The 21,644-nt window shown below is 39.1% G+C and overlaps 2 protein-coding genes across 3 annotated transcripts; both read left to right on the top strand.

The window, feature by feature from the left end:
* The first annotated feature begins 752 nt into the window (after positions 1-752).
* Positions 753-6,192, top strand: LOC116729334 (muscarinic acetylcholine receptor M2-like). 2 transcript variants are annotated; one of them, XM_032577782.1, is made up of 4 exons: positions 753-2,718; positions 3,404-3,630; positions 3,847-4,602; positions 5,578-6,192. In XM_032577782.1, the coding sequence occupies exons 2-4, from the start codon at positions 3,460-3,462 to the stop codon at positions 5,908-5,910; spliced, it is 1,260 nt and encodes a 419-aa protein (XP_032433673.1). In that variant the 5' UTR covers positions 753-2,718; positions 3,404-3,459; the 3' UTR covers positions 5,911-6,192. The 2 variants fall into 2 exon arrangements, with proteins under 2 accessions (XP_032433673.1, XP_032433683.1); XM_032577792.1 differs by lacking the exon at positions 753-2,718 and having other exon boundaries at positions 2,763-3,630.
* A 1,355-nt stretch (positions 6,193-7,547) lies between these two features.
* Positions 7,548-19,951, top strand: LOC116729474 (S-adenosylhomocysteine hydrolase-like protein 1). Its single transcript, XM_032578070.1, has 16 exons — positions 7,548-7,855; positions 12,067-12,178; positions 12,471-12,608; positions 12,719-12,819; positions 13,946-14,048; positions 14,185-14,279; positions 16,069-16,176; positions 16,225-16,367; positions 16,443-16,506; positions 16,600-16,688; positions 16,795-16,865; positions 17,879-17,973; positions 18,052-18,150; positions 19,502-19,570; positions 19,653-19,731; positions 19,827-19,951. Exons 1-16 carry the CDS (start codon positions 7,583-7,585, stop codon positions 19,949-19,951), a joined length of 1,764 nt encoding a protein of 587 aa, XP_032433961.1. The 5' UTR covers positions 7,548-7,582.
* Positions 19,952-21,644: the final 1,693 nt, after the last annotated feature.

Here is a 21,644-nt window from a genome sequence, read left to right on the forward strand (position 1 = left end):
GGATTCAGAACAACAGTCAGTAATAGCTTCATGATCTCTCCCTATTTGAACCTGTCACTCTCTTTAGCACATACACACACAAAACACTGGGCCCTTCCAGAGGAGGAGCCGCATCCACATGCAGGAAACTTTCTGCTGCTCTGTCTACATCATTTACAGCCAAAAAAATCAGATATTTTTACCAAATGTGTTCCCTTTTTTATATAAATATTTTCCATGTTAATTTTATACTATATCTTTATTTTTGAATTCCTCTTTAGCTGGGGATGCACAAACTTTTTTCAGGTTTCTTACACCTCTGTATGAGGCTGCATCTCAGCCTGATGTTAAATTTCTCACTCACAAGTGGCATCTAGTCTTTAATACTAGATATCACAACGACACATGGACAGTATCTGATATCTCTGATCTCTAACCTGTCATAACATAACAGGTTGAAATAGAAAAGGAATCAAACTTGTCCAGCTATATAAGCTGTGTCATGTTTTGCGGCTCCAGATTATTTTTCTTTGGATGAAGAAGGGGTAAAATGGCTCTTTTAATAGTAAAAGTCTCACACCCCCGCCCTATAGACCCACCTGGGGCACTTCTGATAGCTCCCGAGAATTGAAACTAACTAGCCAATCACGCGTAGTTGCTAGGAGAAAATAATAAATATTTGGCCAATCAGCATCGCTGAATTTAATGTCTTTGGGGCGCTCAGAATTTCGCCGCCTGCCACGATGCCTGACAGTTTTAGGTTGCTATGGTGATAACGTTGATAGGGACTACGGCAGAGAAGAGGAAACGTGACTGAATTCTCCATCTTGCATGACATTACAGATGATTTTGCAGATGACGGGTGAGCTACAGCTTCTGTTTTATTAGTTTGAACTTCCATATTGGTCTTTTTTGTTGGTTAGCTCTGGTTAGCTAATGGTTCTCCGGATAAATGTCTTTTCTTAATTGTTAATAATAAAGTTGGGCTTGTAATACTGGACAACATGGCTGAAAAACGTGTCAAGACATAATCTTTCATATCAATCGACATTAATAATTATGGATTCGTTTTTTTCTGTTTGTTTGTTTCAAATATCTGAAATATTGACAAATTAATGGCGTGACTTTCCAGTTCTGTCCACAGTTTTCGCTCCACCCAACTGTTTATTTTTGAGCAGCTTCTGCTCAAGTTACTCAACTGGTTGTTGCTAGGTAACCACAGAGAGAGTGAGTAGTTGATGTCATAGTCATGCATACGTATTCATGTCTAGGAGTTGATGTCACCAACTTTGCTTCGCTGGCCTTGAGAGGTTGAGCGGCTCCTACATCCCCCAGAATGCTGTGCGGTTTGTTTGGCGCTGTGACTATTTCATGCTATATCAGTGTGTTTTAGTTCTTTAAAGTAGGAAGGCCTTTACTGTCTGCTGTCAGAATTTAACTTGTTTGTTCAGCTAGACTTCTAGCCAATTATGCATAAGTTTAAAACAGTAAGCTAAATTTTCTACATAAATATGTTGACGGACTAGCCAATTATTACAAAAAAATTAAAAGGCTGTTATTGCTTAGGATAGCACAACCGATTTATTATGTTTAGGGAGCAAATATTAGTTTCTGCAGGGCCAGATTGATTTGAATAGCTCTCTCCACCTACCCGTGCATCCATTGTACAGGTCATTTTATCCTTTCAGGGTCATGATTAGGAATAGTGCCTGTGTCCAGGAACCAGAAGGAGCAATTTGAATGAAGAACGGGGTGAGAGGAACTCCATCAGCATCCTGTTGTGGGTTGTCAACCATTGCCTGATGATGTTGGAGCGATGGAAACTAACAGATGTCCTCAGCCTCTTCTGCCTCTTCCTATTTTCTAAAAAAAAGTTTTTTCGCTGTTGGAAATTACAGGGTGTTAATAGGCAGTCCTGTGTATAAACGGGTATAAACTGATGATACCAACAGATGATGGCAGGTTTAAGACGTCCCTTGGCCAGAAGGTCCATGATGCCCTCCATACCAAAAAATACCATAACTTCATTATTTTCAAATTCTTTAGTATTGTTTATATTCTTAAAAATCCCAAAATATCATTATAATTCACCTGATCTGCACCTATGACTTATATAAAGTACAATGTTTGCAAAATACACATTCATTAAAATAAATACGTATGTGTAGATGGTAAATTGACTTTACATCACTTATGTGCAAATGAAATGAATGCAAAAAAAAATAAATCAATGGAGATTAATGTATAATAATTCTAAGAGAAAATGAAAGACTATTTAGAACAAGTAGCGCTTTTGTAACTTTGTGCTTTTATAAATTGTACGTCATTCATAGCTTCTGCTTTTGTGTAAAAGAACTGCTAATTGTTCCTGCCAATGTGTGGGAGTCAATTACACTGAATTTCCTTAATTCCCCAGATCTTTACCCTGCTATTAGGGTTTGCCTTAATGTGACTATTTAACTCAAATAAATTATGTCTGTTTGGTTTAGCTTTATTAGTTTTCAAACTTTAGAACCAGCTTAGTACATCCATAAGCAGATTATGTATGTACATGTGCAGTACAACTCCAGCCTCCAAAACACTAAATTCCCCAAACATTTCTCTGTGCTGTTATATAAATAACTCATTTTATCTGTGACAGAATTGTCCCAGAACCGATCTTTGAAGAGTGAGGGATGAAGTTAGACCCTGTAATGAAGTTTCATCTGGCTGTAAGAGCAGGAAGAAAAGGTCTCTCAGGTACAGTACGATCTTCTCCTGAGGCCTGATGGAGTCACTTACAGGGTTTTAGCAGCAAGCAACAACCTGCTGGACTAAACTAATTTAGATTTTCTGATCAATATACAAAACATAATCACATTGTTTATAGGCTGCATCTCTATTCCTGCTGCTTTTTCTAGCTCAACAACTGTAGCTGTAGCGATGGTTCACAGAGTAGAAGAGAGTTAATTATTTTTTGTTGATTTAAAACATTAAAATCAGTCCTGTAGAAATAAATTAATGGAAGCATCTCTATTTTTTATGCAGAAGCTTTTATGCATGTCATCAAACAACACCATGAGTGCCTTGACGTTACATGTGGGTCGCCCCAGTGGAAATATGTTTGTACGCCACATGACATAGTCTTTCATAACTCAATTAAAACAACTTGTTTCACAGTATGCTGGTTTTTAATCCAGTTTTATTTTGGTGTGCCTCATGTAAGTGTGGCCTAGTAAACACACCGGTTGCCACCTTTATTCCTGTCACATCGGCGCATTCTGCTTACGTGGGCCTTGCTTGTAGAAACACTCCCATAGCCTGCAAGTTGCTTATAACCCGAGTGTAACACACAATGATCTGTGAAAATAAACAAGACAGAACATGAAGCAAAACACGCCTAAACGCAATGATTTATTTCCCTTACAATCTCTGTCATTACCAGGGATTGTGCAGAAATGACTGAAGCCTGAAGTCTCTCTGAGAGCGACATCAGACAAGATGGAGACTGCGAATGCGTCTTCCATCATTAACATGACTGGTGGCAGTCACGCCGGCCTCTTTTCAAGGAGCCCATACACAGAAGCGGAGATAGTGCTCATCCTGCTGGCAGCTGGAATCCTTAGTCTGATCACTGTCACCGGGAACATCCTGGTCATACTCTCCATAAAGGTTGGGGTCTTCCTTTTTTAAATTTTTCATAATTAATGAGTTTGACTCGAGCATCCATTCCTGCACACTTTGAAAACATAACCAGACTTAGAGATAAGAATACAGCGTGTGGTGCTCTTGTGCAGAAGGATAATCTAATAGGAACGAGAGAACATACATTATACTGCACAAAAAAGATTAGGATCTGACAGCCTGCTCCGTGTCGTTCCTTTAAAGGTAAACAAGAACCTGCAGACCATCAACAACTACTTCCTGTTCAGCTTGGCCTGTGCAGACCTCCTTATTGGGATCTGCTCCATGAACTTTTATGCCATTTTCATTGTGATTGACCAATGGCCTCTGGGAGAGGTGGAGTGCGACCTTTGGTTGATTGCTGATTATGTTGTCAGCAACGCCTCAGTCATGAACCTGCTCCTCATAAGCTTTGACCGCTACTTCTGTGTCACTAAACCCATGACCTACCCAGCATGTCGCAGCACCAAGATTGCTGGGATGATGATTGCTGCGGCCTGGATCCTGTCCTTCGTCCTATGGACTTCCTTAATCATGTCCTGGCAGTTCATTGCAGGAAGGAGATCTCTGCTCTTTACTCACTGCCACTGCCAGTTCTTCTTCAACCCATGGGTGACGTTCGTGGCTTCCATCATAACTTTCTACCTGCCGTTGAGCATCATGGCCTGCCTGTACTGGCGGATCGCGAAGACCAGCTACAACAGCATAAGGAGGAACAGCAGGAGAACCTCAGGTTCAAGTTTATCAGAAATTGTCTCCTTCGTCCAAGGGGAAGTGATCTGTACCACAACCAAACAAGACAAGGAGGAGACTGCAGCTGGGAAGGAGAAGGAAATGTTGCAGCAGCACAGTGTAACTGCACTCTTCAGAGAATCGCAGGCAGACCAAATGGACTCTGCATCAGAGACTGTCAACGCTTCGACTTCCAGAGAACTTAGCTCATTAAGGAGCTTTACAAATGTGAGTAAAATTCCAACCCAGACACCATCTTAACAGAATTCAGCTACCGATTTAGAGAAATCTGAGAGAGGAGGTGTAGTTTAAGTGGCCAACCTTGGAAGCAATCAGTTGTAATTGTAGTTTACTGAGTTTGTGAACCAACAGAACTCAGACTCAAAGATTAAATTCATAGCATCACATAGTAGCTGTCGTAACAAAACAGTATAACTATGAAGATTGTTCTTTGCACCAGCTCCTTAAAATCTTAAATGTTAAACAATTTAAAATCCTTGAATTTATCTATGCTGAAACCATTTAGTCGTTGTCATTCTGAATAAACAAATGTTAAATTTCTATATCAGTGGTCTGTTATAATATTAGTGGGGCCACTGAAGGCCTGGGCAGCCTTAAGGAGCTGCTGACTTAATTTGGTTTTGACAAAAGCCCAAATAATTTATATTTTCTGATTTGTTGTTTTTAAGACTATCTTTGTGGGTTTAAGTATTGTCGACAATGTCTTCTAGTAACATAACTACCCAGTAATATTTTTACATTTCCTGTCAACATCCTTTAATACAAAAACTCAGTGGGCCGCCGGTGGAACGCCTCGGCGCCTCGACCATCTCTGTAGCAGTATGACAGCTTTATGGTAAAGTGGGTATGGAGAGTCAGACCCTAAAGAGTCTACTATAGTTGGTTTTGCTCAGTTTACACTGCCAAGTTATGACTAAAAACAATTTCTACAATTGTAGTATGTGTTTAGAGATTCAAGTTAAAATCTGCAGTAAAAAAAATAGTTAAAATCTCATACAGTAAGTGATTTACTCTGTTTTGTAGTAGCCTTTAAGCCTTTTTCTCTTCATTTGTAAATGCTTGACATTTGTTTGAATAGGAACAATTATTATTCATAATACGCTAAATGAAAAACAAACACAACTTTGGAACCTAAAATAGTCAACATGGAAACCTGTATCTTCTCCTCCTCTCGTCCCTCAGGTTTCTGATCGTAATGTGAGGGTGCAAATTCTGGAAAAGTGGAGAAGGAGGGTCAGTACTTGCAGGGAAAGAAAAGTGACACGCACCATCATGGCTGTCATGGTTGCTTTTATCGTCACATGGACGCCGTACAACATGATGGTCCTTGTCCACGCACTCTGCAACAACTGCGTCCCAAAAACACTGTGGAGCACATTGTACTGGCTCTGCTACGTCAACAGCACCGTCAACCCCGCCTGCTACGCCCTCTGCAACGACACCTTCAAGATCACCTTCAAGCACCTGCTCCTGTGCCAGTACAAGAACATTCGGGGACGATGGTTTCCTGCCTAGAATGGAGCTGAAACTCATGGACTCCCTTAATAAAAATAAAGGCGAAAGCTGAAACGGCCAGAAGTGGATTCTGTTGGTCACTGTGCATTTCTTTTAAATCATGAAAAATTGTGTGTGTGCTTTATTATACTTTAACAAAGACCTGCTACTGTTTTTAATTCCCCAAAGTTTTTTTTTTAGCTCTGCGGAGTCTTATTGTGAGAATTTTATTTTGTCCCCATTTGCCTGTGGAGTCCATCGATTGTAATGCTTGTAAATGTTTAAATGTGTACACCAACTATATGTATTTGAGTCTTGTGACCTGTATTGATTTAGAAATGAAAGTTAGCTGGTCTGATTGGACATCATAAACAGCTTCATAATCTCCCAAGTTTTAGTTCTGGAGGTAAACGGTGGAAAAAGAACTGTTGGGCCCTCTAGTGGATCTGAAGCTATTTCATTGATACTTTTGCCCTCAGAAGCTAAATAATGGAGGCCTGAAAATTAATATTTGGGCTGATTTGTCTTGTTGCAGCTCTAAAAATAAGGGATATCAATTCAAATAAAAAAATTCCTCAACAGAGATCCAGAGCTCAAGTTTAATCTGTGCTGACACAAGATCTATTAAAAAATGTGGACTTCATAGAGGAGAAAAACAGCCAAAGTTGTTAGAAGTCCTTTCAGAAGTTTGTCACAAGCCACACAGGAAACACAGGAAACATCTGACTGGAGGAGCTCTGGTCCATGAAACCAGTTTAAATTTTTACATTCACACTTTTCACTTGGTGAAACGTAGCTTAGAGTCGATGATGTAATCCTGAAAGAAAACCTGTTAGACGTTGGTAAAGACTTCAAACTTGGTTTATAAGGTGAACAACAACCCAAAACATGCAACCAGAACCACCTCACAGATGAGCGCCACCTACTGTTGGTCAATCACTATTCCAATAAAAAGAATTAAAGTTCATGGTTGGATTAAGACAAATGTGAAGTTTAAGGGCTGTGGATACTTTTGCAAAGCTTTGCATGCGCTACAATGCATACTTTTCACTGACAAAAGCGCCGAAGTTTAATAATATCATATTAAATATTGTGTCAGCTTAAGGCTGTCATATTAGTCAGTGCATGTTGAGCCAGCACCGTCTAATCTTCCCATCTTGGTGTTTTGTGTTTGTGTGACAGTCGATCAACATGGGACCTCTATTGATGCTTTTGGGGTTTATTGTAAGCAAAAGAGTCACCATACCTGTTTGTTTATGATGCTTCCCCCTGTTCATGTGGCTCCAGTCTTTCCACTCCTACTGTATTTGGTGCCAATGTTATCAACATCAACACTGGAACAAGAAGTAGCTCTGCAAGTCCAGAGAGAGCACAACCAAAGATCTGTCAGTTCAAATGTGAACAGAACCATTAAGGGTGGGCAGATCGCTGCGTCTACAGCTCAGTTCTGTTCTGAGTAAGACACAATTATACTAATCAAAGTTACACTTTTATGTAAGAGGACTCAGATCAGTATTTATCCTGTACACAATACATCAAGGACCAATTATCTGCTTCATAGTTTGTCAAAGTGACCAGACAGTGCTGCTGTTTGGGGTTAACACATGTCTATCAGGAGGAAATATGATGTGGGTAAAGGACGGAGGGTGAGCAGCAAACCTAAGTCACTTCATTCCTGCAGAGCACAGGGGTAATGGCGAAGGAAAAGAAAGATATAGGCAGCTCCTGGGAGGACCTGGCATTACCCGAATACTTTCCAGAACCATGCACAGAGGAGAGAGCTGAGGAGGAGGAGGAGGAGGACACAGAAGAAGCTGCCAAAGACAGCGCAGTAAAATGCAGCCCAACTCTGCTGAGGATGCTGAAGGCAGCAGAGAGCAGGTGGACGCCTCGCGACAGAGACAAGGCAGAACCTTCCAAACTGGGGCGGAAAGTCAGCGAGGCCGAGGCTTTGAAGACAAACATGGTGAGCAAAGAGCTTTTTTTTTACTGCCTGCTTAGAATACAGTAGTGTAGAACATAAAGTGCTCTTGTAATTGCACTCCTCATGCAGGGAGCGTGGATTTGCATCTACTAAGGCAGTTAATGATTTCAGACACATGCTGCAGGCCTCTAGAAATGTTTCACCACATGCGTCACTCGCTCTCTGATAAGAATAGTCTCTCATTTGAGACTTTTCACTGGTGTTGAGAGTACGAATCAAATGAAAGAAATTATTTTTAATGGTTTTGTAGAAAAAATGACAAAAGGGTTTGGATCTTGTCATGATGGGGCTACATGGAGTTCCTATGCCAATAAAAAGATGCATAATCTTTCATTAATGTGTGATACTAAATCTGAATACTAAGTTCTGCAAATTTAGAGGTTTAGATGCATAAAAAATGAGAAAATTCCAGATTATGATGTTCTTGATTATGTCTGCTTCTTATTTTAATTGAATGGAGATAATCCTGTGAATGTATTTTATGGTATGATGGGCCGTTTAGGACAAAAACTGTGTTTTGTCTCTCACACACTACTAAAGACTCATACACACACACAAAATATTAAAATTGCACATATATACTATTAAAATGTCACACGCATACAATTTTTCTCTCACATGCACACAAAATACTAAAATTGCGCATATTCACTACTAAAATATCACACGCACATACAATTTGGAGTCTTTAGCAGTATGTGAGAGACAAAACATCGTTTTTGTCCTAAATGGCCCTCATATTATGGCAACTCCTTAAACACAGTGCTTCCTTTTTGTATTATCAAACTCAAATGAAGTTTACGTTTAGACAAACATGGGAAAATCTAACCATCATGCAGTTGAGGAAGGAGATGCGATTTGTGAGCCAGAGATAAACATGATTTGGTGATAAAAACAAAAGGCATATAAGCCCCAGAACAAAAAACAAAAGACCTTATGAAGGTAGTGAAGCTGGTGAGAGAGTGTGAAGTCCTGACCCGCTTTAGGCAGAAAGACCGATTATTCCAAAAGTCACATGAAAATGTAAAATAGTTTGCAAAGAAAAGACCTTAATATTTGGTGACTTGTATTGTGGTCTAATTGAAGTGTTTTGCTAAAATGAGGCTCGCTGCATTTGGAGAAACTAAGAGGAATCTTCCTCTTTAGAGCATCATCCAAATGAGGACATATGAGGTTTGGCAGCATCATGTTCTGTGTTTTCTGTGAGAGGGACTGGTGCACTACGTGAAACAGAAGGTGGGAATAATGAAGCAACATCAGGCAGGAAGTTAAAACTTTTAGACAAAATGGACAATGATCCTGAGCATCCAACACAAATGAATGGCTGAAGATCAAGACAGTGTCTTAGAGTGGCCATCGCCAGGGCCGTGTGTATATTTTTTATCTTAGAAAGGGATAGTAGAAGGCGGCACATTAAAATTGCAATTTTATGTACATTCCCTTAGATTGCAATGAACAGCATGCCAAGATTTTACGTTAAAAAAGAGAGAAACACTATTCTGTATCCCTCTATGGGGTACTCAGACTAAACCAAATGTTTCACAGCTCTAGTGAGGGTGGCTTGCCCGGGGCAAGACATGATTTTCAGGAATAAGAACGATTGTAGGCAAAGGAGAAAATACATGTGAGCAAGATGGCCTACAAACCTGCTCTGTCAGGAGGAATGGAGCAAATCTCCATCAAATTATTGTGAGAGGCTTGTTGAAGGATACCAAAGTCATACAGTTTAAATACCTTTCTACTAAACAATAAGGAAATGTTAGTAAAATGACCTCAAAAATCTCAACATCTCATCATTAAGTCGTTTAAAAAAGTCCAAATCTACGTTCTTCATCAATTTAAGATCCACAACAGCTTCAAACATGTGGTAGAAAACAATTTAAGCTCTTCAGTCTCATTTAGAGTACATAAATAAAGTAGCAGGTATTCTGTTTGTTCCTGAATGCAACAACAGTTTGTGTTTTTTTGTTTTTTTTCTTCACTGGGCTGGTTCCTTTGTCGTGCTTCTCTCAGCCTTACGGTCCCAGCCTGTCCACGTCCATCTCTCTGTCGTCTCTTTTTCCGTGGAGACCAGGGTTCTCTCCGAGGAACATAGTCTTATTCATCCGTGGCCTCACGCTAACTCTACCCCTCATCTTTTCCTGAGCGTCCTCTGCTTTGAGTCCACAAAGAGTTCATTATTTATCCCCTCTGTCCTCTGTCACCTGTTGGGCGTGGGCGTGACGTAAAGTTTTGGCTCTGTGAAAAGTTTCGCAGTGTCGGCTTGCAGCTCTGTGGGGCTGTTCAGTGTCGCAGTGGGAGCGCTCGGCACAACATGAAGAAAGTGTACAACCTAGTGAACGTCTCTAAAGCAAAGGAGCAGGAGACAGTGCAGTCCATCTGTATCAAGGTACCACAGCTGCTTCTTCTTCTTCTCACGGAGGATCAGGGCTTCAAATAGAACAGATTCATAAGCTTTTTGAGTGTTAGTTTTTTTTTTATATATATATATATATAAAACACCGCAGAGTTATTATTGAGTGTCTGAAATGGATTATTGTAAAATGATTGATTCACTCTGAGGTATTTTGAGTTAAAGAATCTTCAGTTCTTTCGCAGCAGCTGGCCTGAATTCAAGCCTTTCTTTATTTCTGGACCATTAAGTTAACTTTCAAGCTGCTCCAAGTCACAGCTTAATGTCTTTCTGTGCTAAAGATTAAGATCAAGAGTCCAGTGTTTTCAGGGAATAATAACGGAGGAGATATTCAGGAAAACATGTGTCTTTCTGCAGCATGTCTAAGGAACCCTCTTTAACTTTGATTTTAGCGCAGCAGCAAAGAAGTTAATTCTGATTTTACAAGTGAGAATAAATCCTTTTCATTCAAGCATGGTGTTAATTTTGTAACTCTGCTGTGTGTTTTTTTTTAATTTGAGGAAAACATCATAAGAGGGTAAACTATGGTTTTATATTTAAAATAAATTTGACAGTCCTCTTCATGATCACACGTCTTACAGCAGATTATCACCAGGCAGTTCTTCACATTTAATGGCAGCCCTGGTTCGCTTGCATGTTTTGGGAGTTAAAATCATCCAGTCTAGTTTGTCTTTTGTCTTGCTTCAACTGCAGACATGGGAAAATTTATTCAAACTTTGAATATTACTCATGCTTCCATGGTTTTGTCACATCGCTATTTTAGGTTTAGACCTGAACCAAATATCTGGTGAACCTTTTAGATGCTTCTCTGACACTGTTTTCCAAAACTGAGATGTCACAATAAGAATTGCTTGAAAATTTAAGCGGTTTTATCAAAAATTGACCAAGCTGCAGGGCATGAAGTCAACGATCTCTAATTTTATGAGCAGACATGGATTAATGCTCGGGGAGGAGGATGGAGAGTTCAGGTACACTGAGAATAAAATACCTAGAAGCCAGATGATGGGAATCATAAAGAGGTTCTAGGAATCACAAAGAACATGATTTAGAATAATACAGAAGGTGGGAAGGGTTCACAAATATCACAAAGAGAGTGTGGGAAAACACAAACAATACGGAGGAGTAAGAGGAGTGAGATCAGGAAGACTTCATACTGTACTGAACAAAATAACTCATGAACAAAATCATTTATATCTGAAGGAAAACTCACATCATAGATTTGCACTGTAGCTGTTCAGGTCTTGTTTTTGAAGCAGGTTTTCTCTCTGCTTCAGTCTCGTCTTGGGACAGTGTGAATCCTTAACTCATCTTACCTTCTACTTCATTTTTAAGTAGAACTGGGGGGGTTTTTGACGTAATTTCTGACGTATTTCGCTTTGTCACAGAGATAATTCAAATTCCTTCTGACTGCAGAGTTTCCAGCTGAACTCCACAGTAATTCTCTAAAACATGTGACCCTGATTTAGTTTTTGAAGGTGGGTGTGTCTGTGATGAAGAGTGCATAAAAGTCTGCACCGTGAGGCGAGATGAAATAAGGAGAGGAATAGTAAATGTTTGAGCTTCAGGATCAGGCAGAGAGAGGACATGGCCAGGTGGGATTCATGTGACAGCAGCTCAGCATTTGAGCATGCACAGTGGATGGTGAGCAGAAACAGCTAATGTTGATGAGGTTGTGCTAATTTACTGAGTACAGTCTTTAAGTGACCTGTGGATGTTTTTATGTCTTTTTAAACCCTAGATTATTTCATTTGCCGGTGTCATTTGTTCTCTTTGATTGCAGCAAATTCAGCTCAATGACCAGCAAGAGGAATTCAACAAGCTTCCCACCAAGACTGGACCTCGGCCTCTGTCTCACTCCGTCTCCCAGTTGTCTGCAGACTGCTTCAGTTCAGGTCTGACCCCACATCCTTCACTTGGAAACTGGTGCTCCGAGGATTAGCTTCTCCTTCAGATTAACTTTAAAAGAAAAGATCGTTTGATAAAATGAATCCCTCCAGTTTGCCACTTATCACCGTTCTCAGATGTGTCAGTCACTGCCAGGATTTGTATAGACTTCAAAGTCTTCAACAAGCTGAGGTCAGATTAAAAAGTTATAACCTCAGGGAAATCAAATCCTGAGTAAACCCTGTGACTCTGTGTTGAGGTGAGTCTTTTAGAGTATTTTGTCTTGTTTCTGCAATGCAGTGGGCAGCGTAAGCTCTGAAGATGAATCCCCTCCCCAACAGAAGCCACAGAAGACCTCCAAGGGCCTGACGGACTTCTGCATCAAAAACATCAAGCAGGCTGCTTTTGGGCGCAAAGAAATAGACATCGCTCAGCAAGGTGCAACAAATACATTCCATGCAGCCCTCATTCGTCATTTCAGGGAAAGTTGCTCAAATGGAAAACGGGAACAGAGTTCTTTATGAATAACTATGTGTCCCGAACGTCAGGAATGCCGGCTCTGATGATCCTGAGGAAAAGAGCAGGTGGAGAGAAACCTCTGGCTGGAGCCAAAGTCGTGGGATGCACACACATCACTGCACAGACAGCGGTCAGTTCGGCACAAACTGCAACTGACTGAGTAGTTCAGCGGTTTAACTGCTTTAGAGGGGTTTCATCTAGTCCAGTAAAACTTTTACATTTGTTCAGAAAATCCCACAGCAGGTTGAATTTGCAAATATAAAAATGTTAGGGTTTATACTGACCTATTTTGGATAATGTAATTTTGAAGAGAATTTAGATATTCTAAATTGTGGCTTTTTCGCCCTTCAGACTTTATTCCTATAAGTTTAACAACATAAATCAGCATTTCTGCAGAGCAAAGATGATTCTTTGGTGAACAGAAAACCTTCATCTGATTGAATGCTTCATCCTTGTATTGTTTTTGTTAGAAAGTGAGGTGACTACACACTGTATGCACCAAAAGTTTAACTTTTTTTCTGTTCTTTACTTTCTTTTAATTTGTTTTATGTTACTTCCTGCTGTTAGGTTATAATTAGGTGATTTTTTTTATTCTAAAAGCCAGGCAGTAATCAAACTTTGGGTAAAACTAGTTAAGTTGAGCTCAACTTCTGTGGTTTATGTGTTATTTTATTATTTGATAATGAAACAATAATTCATTGAGCCAGGATGATTTGAATACATTTTACACATTTTGTGTAAAATGAATGCCCAAACTGGAATTACTCCTAGATTTAATGTGTTGAAGCAGAAATAAATCATTTTGTGTTTTATTATTTAAGCTTAAATCAGTAAATTCATTTTAGCACCATCGATCCAGCCAAATTTGCAATACCGTAATTCCGCCACACTTTGCGCTTTCTGAAAAATTCCAAAGGTTTCTGAAAGGGGGAGGCGTTGCGCTTTCCAGTCTTATCGGGTTATTACGGTATTTCCCTCCAGGGAGTTTCACTCCCCGTTGCAGGGAGTGAAATTAATCTGTAGTCACTCTTTTAATAGACAAACAATAGAAAAAAACTAACTGCTGGATATTGAAAATTCCAGTTGTTGGGCAAATATATTTACTCACAGGACATTTAAAGAAATAAAATAAGCGAAAAATATCCAGTCTGACATTTTAAATTTAGGACATGTAGGGTTTAAAAAAAAAAAAAAAAGCATTTAAATGATTGAATACAGTAAATATGTAATAACCACGTCGATGTATCATTGTGTAGGTGTTAATTGAGACCCTGGCAGCGTTGGGGGCTCAGTGTCGATGGGCCGCTTGCAACATCTTCTCCACCCAGAACGCGGTGGCTGCTGCTCTGGCTGAAGGAGGTGAACCCCAGTTACATCAACCCCAGTTACATCAACCCCAGTTACATCAACCCCAGTTACATCAACCCCACACGGTCGTCTCCCTCTGTTTTGTCATTTCGTGACCTCGCCCTCTCTGTGGCTCGGTGTTCGTCAGGAATCTCGGTGTTTGCCTGGAAAGGAGAATCGGAGGATGACTTCTTGTGGTGTATAGACCGATGCGTGGCCGCTGACTCCTGGGAGCCAAACTTGGTATGTTGACTCGCTGCAAAACATTTGAGTCTCGTTTAGTTGTGTCTACTGACTTCTACTCTTTAAGTCAAATAAAGTTAGCCAGTTTTAATTTTTGAACCTAAATGTGTGAGTTTGTGTAAGATAAACTTGCAGAAGTAAGTTGTGCTGACTTTTTATTAATTTTGTCAAACCTCCAAGAGTTGAATAAATTAGAGATTTTAGGTTAGCACTTAAGTAGAAAAAGATAACTAACTGGGAACTATTTCCCAGAGTGCTCAGCGGCATGTTACATTCTTTTGTGTTATTAAGGCTAAAGTTTATTTTAATGCAATTTTCAGTTTGCAAAGCTTGAGGATAATGTTCTGTTCACACTAAATGTTTTTGACCAGAATTCATTGTAATGTTTATCAGCTCAGACTTTTTGTTCATGCAATTTGAAACAAGGATTTACATTATTCTAAAGGAAAATAAGTAGTTATTTTTAACTTGATACTGTGAGTGAAAATAATAGAGAAATGTGTGCTCTTTAACGAGGTCAGGGCAGTTTTTTTTCTTGCACATTGTGAAATAATTATTTGGTTTAAATCACAGCAGTAAATTAAAGATTTAATTTAAGATTAATGAACTTATAAAACAATGTTTAGACAACTTGTCTCTTGTTGTTAAACTTCATGAACTTTAATTTCTGAGTTAAAACCAAAATAATTTTCTTGTTGACTTAAATTGCGTTTTCAAGGCAGCATGTGGACTTTCATTTTCAAAGTTAAACCACCTTTAGATGTTTTACAGTGTTGTTGAAAATGCCTAATGGGGTTAATTAGACATTTCTGATTTTAATTTGTTTTTTTTTAAATGATTTTCTAAGACTGTTTGGCCGACAGATGGTCCACTTTATAGTCCAAATCTGCTTTTCCTGGTGAAGTCTGGCCAACATGTTCTGAAGTGATATTAGCCACACCCAGGCTAGATAAGGGCCAGTCAGGCCAGTAAAATGAAGAAACAACCTGAAGAGAGTCTGTCTGACAACATGAAGTAGGCTAAACAATCTCAATAAGCAGCAGTTTTATATCCTCATCTGAAGAAATTTAAAAACAGATGAGAAACTAAGTCATTGACTTTTGTCTGTCTGGAAAGGGATACAAAACATTTTTATGGTTTTGAGACTCCACTGATTCACAGTGACAATTATAATCAACTGGAGAAAATATGAGAGCAGCTAATTTACAGAACTTATAAAAAACAACATCAGAAAACGTCACACCAAGAGTCAGAGAAGGTGGAAGAGCTCCAGTCTGGTGGTGCTTTGCTTTCTTCAGGACCTGGAAAACGTGCCATACAATGAATCATGGTTTCTACTATTAATTGTTGAAAGAGAATATCCCTTTCATCAGTTAGTGACCTCAAGCTCAACACAACCAGATCTTTTTCTTCACAGCTCTGAAACTTACTCAGAAACTGCTGTTTGTTTTTTTGATCAGATCATTAGCTAGTTTAGGGAGTGTTTTCCACTACGTCCAGGACGAAAGCTCCCATTCAACAGTTTCCACAGGAAATACTGGCTTAGTGCATTGCTGTGTCATATTGTAACTCACTAAACACACAACAATACACAATAATTGTCAGATCACTTCGTAGGATGTTGTGCTGATGTGGCAACAATCCACCTCCAGGACATAAAAATGGTTGAACTCTTCCCTCGCTTCTCTAGCTTTAAGTTTTGAACAGCCAGACTTTCCCGTGTTATTATTTTTGTGGCCTTTATTAATATTTCTGCCAGGCTGATAATTTTTAAAGTTTTTCCTTCCAGATTCTGGACGATGGCGGTGATTTGACCCAGTGGATCTACAAGAAGTATCCGAGCCTGTTCAAAAAGCTCAAAGGCATTGTGGAGGAGAGCGTGACAGGGCATCTATCGGTTAGTTTCTCCACACAGCGTGGATCAAGTAATCAGAATCCAGTCCAGAGCAGATGTTTCTGTGGGTGTTTCAGGTTGTACCAGCTGTCCAAAGCCGGCAAACTGTGCGTCCCTGCCATGAACGTGAACGACTCTGTGACCAAGCAGAAGTTTGACAACATTTACTGCTGCAAGGAGTCCATACTGGACGGGTAAGGAGTTGTGTTGTGACCACAAACAGGTGGGGAGACTTGCACCGCAATAACCCCCGAGCTGAACTCTTCCAGGTTGAAGCGAACGACTGATGTCATGTTTGGAGGAAAGCAGGTGGTGGTGTGTGGATACGGCGAGGTCAGTGGGATAAAAACTGTGCTGGATTTTTCGATAAAAACTCGAAATCGTTCAGCAGCTCAGCCAACCTCTTTTGTCCGTGTTTCCTCGCAGGTCGGTAAAGGCTGCTGCGCCGCTCTGAAAGGACTGGGCGCCGTCATTTACGTGACAGAAGTGGATCCTATTTGTGCCCTTCAGGCCTGGTATGACAAGAGGAAGCTTTTATGAGTCAGGACGGGAAATCTCCCGCCCTCTTAAACGTGAATGAACGAGTGTTTAAAACAAACCCTGTCATCCTCCTCTTCCCAGCATGGATGGCATCAGAGTGATTACACTGAGTGAAGTTATCAGACATGCAGACATGGTGATCACCTGCACAGGTACTACTGACCTCTTCTTTTAATATTTTCATGTAAAAATGACATTAGGAGAAATTTGAAAAAGGAATTCATAATGAGCATTTTCTAATTTTATTAGGATAAGTATCTCTGTGCGGTTTCACACCCGTCACTTTTCTAATACTTTGCTATATTAGAGCATAGGTGTGATAGGTGTGATAGGTGTGATAGGTGTGATAGGGGGTAGAACTCAATTTATTTTTGAGCCAAATCAAGATCATGAATGTACTTAATGGGCCGATTGTGCCAGAATCTATTGCTAAAACCTGTTAACGAACTGTTGAAATCTAAATAAATTCTTAAAATTAAATAATATTGAACATCTTTTCAGTCCCTCTAGGATTTTGCAATTGTTTTTTTATTTATTTATTTATTTTTTGCAATAAAAATCAAGGTGTTTGTGGTACTAATTTTGAAATATTTGTACTTTTGTATGATGGGAAATAAGACTTCTTATTACTCGCTGTATCGTTATGGATTATAAATCAAGTAAAGCTCAGGCAGATGTTTAGTAGAAGTAAGAAATACATCCGCCTGCAGGTGGGAGTAAACAATTACTTGGATCCAATATTTTTCACCACTTTTGCCAAAAATCTGTAATAAACTCACAGCTATGTTTTAGTGCAAAAAAATTCAGGGATTTGTTGATTCTACGTGAATTTCCATGATTTATGAAATTTGGCAGTAAACACCTAAAAACTACTTTGACTTGGTTGATAAAATAATGTTTAAGCACACTGTTATCTTTTTGACATAAAAAGCTATGGCTGGGCCAGATTTGGCCCCCAAGCCTTGAGTTTGACACCTGTGGCATAGGGCTTAAATCCTGGGGATTATTTTTTATGGAGGTTGCATGTTGTCTCCAGGTATTTTCACAGTAAAAAACATACCTGTAATTAATAATAAAATACACAAAAGTTTGTTTCCGATATGAAAAACCTGAAGAAATATAAATACTTTTTACAAGACAGTGCATTTTGCCTGTTTCCTTCAAGGCAACAAGGACGTGGTAACTCGGGAACACTTTGACAGAATGAGAAATGGCTGCATCGTCTGCAACATGGGACACTCAAACACTGAGATAGATTTGGTAAAAACTCTCTGAGACTAAATCATGTTTGTGTTTGTGAACATTCGAGTGTTTGAGTGCGAGATTTCCTCTTCTTAGGCAAGTCTGCGGACCACAGAGCTGAAGTGGCATCGAGTCAGGCCTCAAGTGGACCACATCATCTGGCCTGATGGCAAGCGGGTCGTCCTCCTGGCTGAGGTGACGAAGCTGTTTCTACCACCCGATAATGACGATTATTCACCGCTAGCGCAGCCTGTCTGTGTGCGATGATGGATCTCTCATATTTCTGAGTTTGACAGAAGCCCTGTTGAACATGCGGAGACAGCTAACCGTCTGAAAGCAGGCGGATCAGATGTGTTTTGATCAGGAGGGAGAACCCTGCAGTAATGAGACGGCAACCAGAGATGCTGCCCATGCGGCTGGACTCTGGCTTCTTCAGAGGTTCAGACAAGGACTCACCTCTGACCCCACAGTGGGAGATGGAGCTGAAGGAAATGTTATACCTTCAACTTTCTAAAGACATACTGTCAGGATTTTGATAACTTGTAAACATTAACTATGGAAAATTACAATCTTCTTTGTCCGTAGAGTTTATGGTAGTTCAAACTTTGACGGTCCAATCAGAAAGTTGGGTTCCTTAACCCTGAAGTTCAGCTTAGACATTTTGAATGATTTTGTTGCTGGATTTCTTCTATCAGGGAAGGTTGTCAGCTGCGATCACAGTGAAGGAACATAAAGCGGCTCGGAAACGGACTGTAACCTTTACTTACGACGGATGTCTAGAATCTCCTCCCTCAGATGATCTTTACACAGCATTTGGGTTTTTTTCTGGTCCATGTTCAGTGTTTTTTTTTTTTTTTTACTATGCTGAATAACTGATAATAAATGGACTGAAATTAGTACTGACCACTCACATTGCTTTTACATGAGAGCCACATTCACCCATGCAAACACATACAGCTCTGGAAAAAATTAAAAGCCCGCTGCACTGAACCCCATTGAAAACCTCATGGTTTTTCCACCAAAAATTGATTTCTGAACTCTTCAGAAATCATTTAAAGAAATCATCTGGTTAAAACATTGGAATTGTTGTTTCTAAATAAATATGAACTTGTTTTCTGTGCATTATTTGAGGTCTAAAAGCTCTGTATCGTTTTTGTTATTTTGACCATTTCTCATTTTCTGCTAATAAGTACTACATTTTTGCTTTGAGTCTGGGAGACATGTTGTCAGTAGTTAAAATAAATAATGGTCATTTTACTCAAACATATAACTATAAAGAGTAAAATCAGAGAAACTGATCATTTTAAGTGTTTTTTAAATTGCTGTACATAGATAAGATGACAAAAAGCTTGAAGGCACAAGACATGGAAACACCTCTGCAGCAGCACTGTGTATTCAGATTTGCTTCACTTTATTATTATTGTTGCTGTTGTAATCATCATCATAATTATTATTGTTAGCATCTGACATGTTTTCTATTTCATATTTAAAATTTTTTGTGATCATTTTATTCTTTTATTCACTCTAGCTGTTGTTTTTCCCTCAGGGTCGGCTGCTGAACCTGAGCTGCTCCACTGTGCCGTCATTTGTCCTCTCCGTCACAGCTGCAACTCAGGTATATCACCTGTTGTTTTAATTTTTTTAATCTTAAGTTATATGTCTAACTTTGCCTTCAACTTCCCTGTGGTGTGTTTCAGGCTTTGGCTCTAATAGAGCTGTACAACGCCCCAGCAGGGCGGTACAAACAGGACGTTTACCTGCTGCCAAAGAAGATGGGCGAGTTTTATCTTTAATGCTGAACATACATATGTCAGGTCTGCTCAACATTTAATCTGAGATCTAAATACCTACATGTTCGTTTGTACTTCCAGATGAATATGTAGCCAGTCTGCACCTGCCGATGTTTGACGCTCATGTAACAGAGCTGACCGATGAGCAAGCCCAGTACCTCGGCATCAGCAAACACGGACCCTTCAAACCCAATTATTATAGGTAATATTCACCCTCACACTCTGAAAATAGATAGCATAAGGTAATGTTTGACTTACATTTTTCTTCCCAATAGATATTAATCAAAGAGGAGATAATTTGGCTTGAAAATCCATTCAACACCTTCTACCATGAGGCACTGGCGCCCCCTGCAGTCACTATGCACTGTACTGCTGTTGTGCCGTGACAGCCTTTCATTTATATTTTATTTTATTTTATTTTTTGTTTTTGTTTTTTTCAGTCACATTTCTGTGTCCAGAATATATTATCCACTAAATTTTGAATTAATTATTAAAATAAACAGACATTTGTTAAAACTTTTTCAAAAAGACTGGATTGTTTTCATCAACTTTTACCCACCAGGAGGCGACAAACTTGTTTTGGTGAAATCAAAGATGCACATCTTCATAAGATGTTTTATTGTGTTTATGTCTGTCACAATCTGCTTTTGGTGCTCACTTTCTGAAAATATCAACTATATAAACACATATTCACACTCTGGACACATGAGTTGAATTTCAGGACAAAAAAATCTCCATAATACAATTTTCTAACAACCAAATAAACCAGTATAATCACCTCTAAAGTGACGGAAACCAACCTGTGTGGAGAGAACGGGTCAGTTTGGCTGATCTGCAGAGATGCAGCTTGAATATTGAATATATGATTCATATTTAATATTTAATTGATGAAGCACATATAAAAACAACTGCCGCAAAAAATAATGATAAAAACAGTAAAGATGAGAAAAATAAGAGTGTATAAATTGGTGGAATGAATAAAAAACTCCTGGCTCTCTGAGCAGAGATGTAAAAAAATGTAACCTAAATATGAATGGCTTTGCATTTGTTTTACTTCCTAAATGAATGTAAAAATCCATGTTCTCCTACAATATTTATGTTGATGTTAAAATCCATCCTGTGTTTTGTTTCAGAGTAAAATGAAAAGTTCGGAGGATGCGTTTCGGTTTCTGGGTCATGTGTCGGTTTTATTTCCTCTACACCTTCAAAATAAAATACAGTCAACCAGACATTTTACAATAATATTTTTGGTCCATCTCCTTTAAATGTTCCCAAACAAAACAACCTCTAATTTAGTGAGAAACATCACTGAGAGACCGTAAGTCTCGTTAAATCCCTCGTCTTGAATTCAACAGATACTAAGCAACAGAAGTGGTTTAACATTTTCTTGAAACTCTTGGCAGGAACATGCACAACTAAATTAAAAAGTTGTGAAACCATTGCAATAATCAAACATTTTTAAGTTCATATTTATCAATTTAAAAGCTGAAATTATCAAAAATGTGCATGATGCAACATTACCATTAGATCTGGCTCAGTTTGAATAAATTCCAGTGCATAAAATATTAACACTTTTCAAAAACTGTGTTCCTGTTAAATACTGGATTTCATTCACTTCCTGCTGTTCAACAATATGTCTGACTTTCTATTTTTCAAATCCATCCTGCTTTTTAAGTGACTAAAATTTGATTTGTCTTGCTTACATCTCCATTCAAGAGATCTGTTTTATTTAAATCGTAGTTTTAGTAAAAGTTTCTATTTTGTTTTTGTCCGGTTTTTAGCAGTGGGAAAAACTTTGTCAGAAGTTCTTCCTCCACAAAATGAACACTACAGTCCATGCAAGAGACACAGCAAAGATGTGACGGAGAGATGATCTGGTCCGAAAATGCTGAGTGCACG

This window comes from Xiphophorus hellerii, chromosome 2 (assembly GCF_003331165.1).
Source record: "Xiphophorus hellerii strain 12219 chromosome 2, Xiphophorus_hellerii-4.1, whole genome shotgun sequence".
Taxonomy (NCBI): domain Eukaryota; kingdom Metazoa; phylum Chordata; class Actinopteri; order Cyprinodontiformes; family Poeciliidae; genus Xiphophorus; species Xiphophorus hellerii.

What these genes read in the sequence shown, in the direction of transcription:
- LOC116729334 (XM_032577782.1), top strand. Translation starts at nt 3,460, where the DNA reads ATGGAGACTGCGAATGCGTCTTCCATCATTAACATGACTGGTGGCAGT. An exon ending in TGGTCATACTCTCCATAAAG is followed by an intron (nt 3,631 to 3,846) that starts GTTGGGGTCTTC and finishes GTTCCTTTAAAG; the next exon opens with GTAAACAAGAACCTGCAGAC. An exon ending in CATTAAGGAGCTTTACAAAT is followed by an intron (nt 4,603 to 5,577) that starts GTGAGTAAAATT and finishes CTCGTCCCTCAG; the next exon opens with GTTTCTGATCGTAATGTGAG.
- LOC116729474 (XM_032578070.1), top strand. Translation starts at nt 7,583, where the DNA reads ATGGCGAAGGAAAAGAAAGATATAGGCAGCTCCTGGGAGGACCTGGCA. An exon ending in GCGTGACAGGGCATCTATCG is followed by an intron (nt 16,177 to 16,224) that starts GTTAGTTTCTCC and finishes AATCCAGTCCAG; the next exon opens with AGCAGATGTTTCTGTGGGTG. An exon ending in CATGGTGATCACCTGCACAG is followed by an intron (nt 16,866 to 17,878) that starts GTACTACTGACC and finishes GTTTCCTTCAAG; the next exon opens with GCAACAAGGACGTGGTAACT.